At 43.5% G+C, this 6,013-nt stretch overlaps 1 protein-coding gene across 1 annotated transcript; it reads right to left on the reverse strand.

The window, feature by feature from the left end:
• Positions 1–247: 247 nt before the first annotated feature.
• On the reverse strand, positions 248–5,400 carry LOC140730816 (uncharacterized). The gene is made up of 2 exons (XM_073051757.1): positions 5,378–5,400; positions 248–4,347 (listed from the first exon to the last, which is right to left on the reverse strand). Exon 2 carries the CDS (start codon positions 3,845–3,847, stop codon positions 2,321–2,323), a length of 1,527 nt encoding a protein of 508 aa, XP_072907858.1. The 5' UTR covers positions 3,848–4,347; positions 5,378–5,400; the 3' UTR covers positions 248–2,320.
• Between the last annotated feature and the right edge of the window lie 613 nt (positions 5,401–6,013).

Raw genomic sequence — 6,013 nt, forward strand, 5'->3', positions numbered from 1 at the left:
ATGTTTAAAACTAGCAGTGCAACAGACCTCAATCTTGATTTCCATCAGATGATGTAAAGGCCATAATTAGTTTTCTCTCAGACTATTTGTAACATAATTGGAAATTCTTACCGCTTTTGCTTAGCCATTGAAAATCCTCTGTCTTCGATTATTCTGAGTTCAAAATCATGACAACACCAATTGACGGATTTTGGTGTTTAAGTCCAAGCTTCTTCTAGAAGTCAGGACTGAGGCATAACAGTTGTTGTTTCATGATTGTTTTATTCAAAGTTGATAGAACAGGAACAGAACAGTGACAGGGGTCTACTAATTGAAGAAAAGAGAGAAACTAAAAATGGTGGCTAGCTTAAAACAGCTACTTTTTTTGCTTAAAGATAAGAAAAATATTCCATTCAAATACTTAGATAATACTAATCCAATTAGAAAGTATTTAGCCAATACTGCAGTAAAAAATTTACCAATCTGAAAATACTTACAGTAACGCTATAAAGTTTGTGAAACCTGTAGAATTTTCTGTTTCTGAATACCTATGACCTAAAATGTGATCAGATTTTTATGCAAGTTTTAAAACTAGACAAAGAGAGACAAATAACACAATAACAATATACTTGCTGATTTGAGAAAAATGATCCAATATTACATGTATTTGTTAGAAAAAGTATGGGGCAACGCCTTTCTACAAAAAGTATTTGGAGTCAGGTATTCCAATCAATGGGATGAGATTGCAGGTGTGGATTGTAGAGGTGCCCTGTCCGATTTTTTTAAAAACACACAGAAAGTCAGGTTACTAATGGAGTCTGCTCTTCTCAAGAAAGATCTGTTTATGTGCCTCGATCAAAACAACTTTCAGAGGCGCTTAGAAGAATTGTAGAGTTTCACAAAGCTGGAAAAGGCGTCAAGAATTTTGAAAGACCTGAGTGTTCATCAGTCCACAGTAAGAGAAATTTTCTTCAAATGGAGGAATCTCAGTACTGTTACTACTCTCCCTAGGAGTGGGCATCCTATAAATATCACACCAGGAGCACATCATGCAATGAGGTGAAGGAGGTGAAAATGAATCCAAGGGTAACTGCAAAAGACCTGCAGAAATCTCTGGAACTTGCTAAACTCTCTGTTTGTGTTTCCACTGTAAGAAAAACACTGAACACGAATGGTGTTTATGGAAGGACACCACGGAGGAAACCACTGCTCTCCAAAGAAAACATTACTGCACATCTCAAGAAGACCACCTGAATATTCTACAATGCTTCTGCAACAGATAGGACAAAAGTTGAACCTTCTGGCAGAAATGCACATTTCTACTATGTTAGGAGGATAAATGGCATTGCACACCAACATCAAAACCTCATCCCAACTGTGAAGTGTGGTGGAAGGAGCATCCTGGTTTGGAGCTGCTTTGCTCCCTCAGGGCCTGGACAGCTTGCAATCTTTGAGGGAACAATGAATTCAAAATTGTATCCAAACATTTTACAGGAGAATGTCAGGTTAACTGCCTGTCACCTAAAACTTAACAGAAGTTGGATAATGCAACAAGATAATGATCTGAAAGACAAGAGTCAATCAACAACAGAATGGTTTAAAAGGTAAATTCATGGTTTGGAATGACCAAGTCCAAGTCCTGATCTTATTCCTATAGAAATGTTGTGGAAGGTCTTGAAGCAAGCAGTTCATGCAAGGAAGCCCACAAGTTGAGGCAGTTTTGTAAGGAAGAATGGCCTAAAATTCCTGCAAGCTGATGTGCTGGATTGATCGACGGTTACCGGAAACGTTTGGTTGAAGTTATTATTGTACAAGGGGGTCACACCAGTTACTGAAGGCAAAGGTTCACATACTTTTTCCCACAAATACATAAAATATTGGATTGTTTGTCTCAATAAATAAATTAAGAAATATAATATTTGTGTTGCTTATTTAATTGGGTTCTCTTTACCTAGTTTTAGAACAGGTGCAGATCTGATCACATTTTAGGACATATTTATGCAGAAACAGAGAAAATTCTTCCGGGTTCACAAACTTTCTAGCACTATTGTACTTAATAAAGTGCAAAGAAACTACTAGAGATATACTTTGTACAGCTACTAGAGACATATTAAACTGTTATGCATACAAAAGTTACTTAAAATTAAACAGATGGATCCAACACTCTCATTCCCTGCACACTCGTAGTATATACATTCTGAAGCTCAGATTCCTGGGAAAAAAAACAATGCCACTTAAAGTGCCTCCTCTCTGCCAAATGTCTCCAATCCAGTCAATGTTTTTATGAGAGCTCAGTAGCCAGTTGAATACAGCAGAGCTCCCACAACCAATGTACTCAATTTCAATGTGAATCCTTCCCACAGTCTGAACAGGTGAACAGCCTCTCCCTAGTGTGAATGCGCTGGTGTGCCAGTAAGTCAGTTGACTGAATGAATCCCTTCCCACAGTCTGAGCAGATGAATGGCCTCTCCCCAGTGTGAACTCGCTGGTGTACCTTAAGTTGAGATGACTGAGTGAATCCCTTCCCACAATCTGAGCAGGTGAACGGCTTCTCACCAGTGTGAACCCGCTGATGTGCTAGTAGGTCATATGACCGAGTAAATCCTTTCCCACAGTCTGAGCAGGTGAATGGCCTCTCCCCAGTGTGAACTCGCAAATGTACCTTCAGTTGAGAGGATTGAGTGAATCCCTTCCCACAGTCTGAGCAGGTGAATGGCCTCTCCCCAGTGTGAACTGATTGGTGTGTCTGTAGGATGGATAATTGAGTGAATCCCTTCCCACAGTCTGAACAGGTGAATGGTTTCTCCCCTGTGTGAACTCTCTGGTGTCTCTGTAGGTTGGATGAGTTAGTGAATCCCTTCCCACAATCTGAGCAGGTGAATGGCCTCTCTCCAGTGTGAACTCGCAGGTGTCTTTGCAGGTTGGATGAGCTAGTGAATCCCATCCCACAGTCTGAGCAGGTGACTGGCTTATCCCCAGAATGAACTCGCTGGTGTACCTTAAGTTGAGATGACCGAGTGAATCCCTTCCCACAATCTGAGCAGGTGAACGGCTTCTCACCAGTGTGAACTCGCTGGTGTGCTAGCAGGTCATATGACCGAGTAAATCCTTTTCCACAGTCTGAGCAGGCGAATGGCCTCTCTCCAGTGTGAACTCGCTGATGTATCTTCAGTTGAGATGACCGAGTGAATCCCTTCCCACAGTCTGTGCAGGTGAACAGCATCTCCTTAGTGTGAACTAACTTGTGTGCCAGTAGGTAAAACGATTGAGTGAATCCCTTCCCACAGACTGAGCATGTGAATGGCCTCTCCCCAGTGTGAACTGACTGGTGTGCCTGTAGGTTGGATGAGTGAGAGAATCCCTTCCCACACACAGTACAGGTGAACGGCCTCTCACCAGTGTGAACACGCAGGTGTCTCTGTAGGTTTGATGAGTGAGTGAATCCTTTCCCACAGGCTGAGCATGTGAACGGTTTCTCCCCAGTGTGAACTCGTTGGTGTGCCATTAGGTCATATGTCTGAGTGAATCCCTTCCCACAGTCCGAGCAGGTGAATGGCCTCTCCCCAGTGTGCACTAACTGATGAGTCTGTAGATCACATGACCGAGTGAAACGCTTCCCACAGTCTGAGCAGGTGAACGGCTTCTCCCCAGTGTGAATTCGCTGATGTACCTTTAATTGAGATGACCATGTGAATCCCTTCCCACAGTCTGAGCAGGTGAATGATTTCTCCCCAGTGTGAATTCGCTGATGTACCTTCAGATGAGATGACTGAGTGAATCCCTTTCCACATTCAGAGCAAGTAAATGGCCTCTCCCCAGTGTGAACATGCTGGTGTCTCTTCACGATGGATGACTGAGTGAATTCCATCCCATTACCTGAGTAGGTGAACAGCCTTTCCCCAATGTGAACTAACTGGTGTGGCAGCAGAGTATATGACCAAGCAAATAACTTCCTACAGTCTGAGCAGGTGAATGGACTCTCCCCAGTGTGAACTCATTGCTGTTTCTGGGGGGACGAGTGACCAAATCCTTTCCCACAGTTTTCTATCAATTCTCTGGTAATGTATCAAGTCAGATGTCAGACATAGTGAATTCCTTGCACAATAAATGCAGTTGAACAGCTTCTCTCTAATGAACAAATTCTGGTGTGTTCTCAGCCCCCGGTTCCAGTGGATTTCACTGAGTTACAACAGAAAACTTCATTTCCGACTCAAAGCATGTTTCCAGCTGGGATGAGATACTTCGTCATCTCCAAGGATCAACAACAGATACATTGGTGTTACTAAGGAAATAACTGGGCAGAGACAGCAACGCTGATGTGTTCTTGTTTTTGGGATTCCTGTTCACAAATTCTTTGCTGTTTCAAACCTGTACAAAAATTTACAAAAAACATCAGTGGGTGAAGGACAGCATTTCAGATGAGATAATTTTAGCCTCTACGGTGAGCTCTGACATCACACTGTAACAGTAAGTTTCAACCCAAGTTGGCAGAAGTCGTCCTCCTCAAACTGGGCAGGGTACAGGCATCTGGAATGACAATCAAATTCTCTGACAGTCTTCCTGTCTGTATAAGAATGGGACATTTCTACCCACCTTCAATCTGTGACTTTGCTCAGTTTGACTCTTTCCATTAGCATTATTTACTGTGCCCTCAGAGTTGTGTGACCAGACAGTAACTGAAATGTTGTCACACATAAAGCCTTTGCTGTTGTATAGCTGGAATTCTCTTTTATATATTAATTTAAGGTGCTGCAGTTTTCAGACTGTGTACAAATTTCCTGTGCAGACTGTACAGTTGGAAAAAATGAGGGAACGCTGGTATTACTTCAAGTTCTGGCCATGTCCCAAAGTGCTATAAAGAGCACAGGATATTACATGGCTGATCCTGCAGACTTTCTGATCATCCTGACCGCTCCTACTGTGATAGACAGTGGTGAACTCATCGATGGCAATGCCAATGAATATGAAGGGGAGGCAGTAGTCTTTCATATTGGAGTGAAACACTTTAGTGATGTGAAATGTACAGGTCACTTATTACCAGGACAAAGTTGTTTGATATCACTATGTACCCAGAGAGAACGGTACAAAACATCTTGTCACGGGTAGAAAGGCCCAGAACAAGAAGTAAAACAAAGGTGATTTTCTCAATGTCATGGAAGAATTTTGTTTATCGCGAGTTCCTAATGCCTGGATTTAGATGGCTGGAGCTCGGCAGTGTCTGAGAGACCCGCTCCCATTCCCTCAGCCGAAATCTCCCCGGGCCCGGGTACGGATCGTGGTCTGAGAGAGACGGGAAAGACCGGGACTACGGTGTATTCGGATCTCACAGCAACTGTCCCCCCCGTCGGGGTGCGGACGCCGGTGATGGTGAAACTCCCGCCCGAAGCCCCGATCCTACCTGCCGCCGATTCCCCAGAGCCTGTGTCCGCTGAGCGCATGCGCGATATCCGGGGCTCGTCCGGTACCATTACGCATGCGCGTTTGATCGCCTGGGCATTAACTCCGGAGTTTTCGGGGTAACACACACTAATTCAGCGTAAGCAAGATGCTGCTAAAGGTGTCGGCAAGTACTGCTTCCTCGCCACAGTCTCAAAAACAGTCAGTGTTTTTATATAGAAAACTCAGCAGCTACTTTACCTGTTGAATTCATATCAACAGGTGTTCCGTGTGTCAAAATCCAATCCGTTTACAAATGCAGATAATAAACAAGAGATTCTGCAGGTGCTGGAAATGCAGAAAAACACACACAAAGTGCTGGAGGAACTCAGCAGGTCAGACAGAATCTAAGCAGACGAATAAACAGTGTAGGCATGGGGAAGGGTTTTAGCCTGAAATGGCGACTTTCCATTGATGCTGCCTGACCCACTGAGTTCCTCCAGCATTTTGCAGAAAGAAGCAACTTTTTTTTCAGTCAATCAGTTTCTAAATGTTGCTGATCTTTGATTTGTAGCCACATCCTCCGGTCTGATTGCCACCTCCTCCTCCTTCCCTTAAACTCTGGCCCCAAAATCCTGACTGTGTACTGGCCCCTCTT

Source organism: Hemitrygon akajei, chromosome 7, assembly GCF_048418815.1.
Source record: "Hemitrygon akajei chromosome 7, sHemAka1.3, whole genome shotgun sequence".
NCBI lineage: Eukaryota > Metazoa > Chordata > Chondrichthyes > Myliobatiformes > Dasyatidae > Hemitrygon > Hemitrygon akajei.

Excerpts from the sequence above, each read along its gene's own strand:
- LOC140730816 (XM_073051757.1), bottom strand. The coding sequence starts at position 3,847 with ATGGAATTCACTCAGTCATCCATCGTGAAGAGACACCAGCATGTTCAC.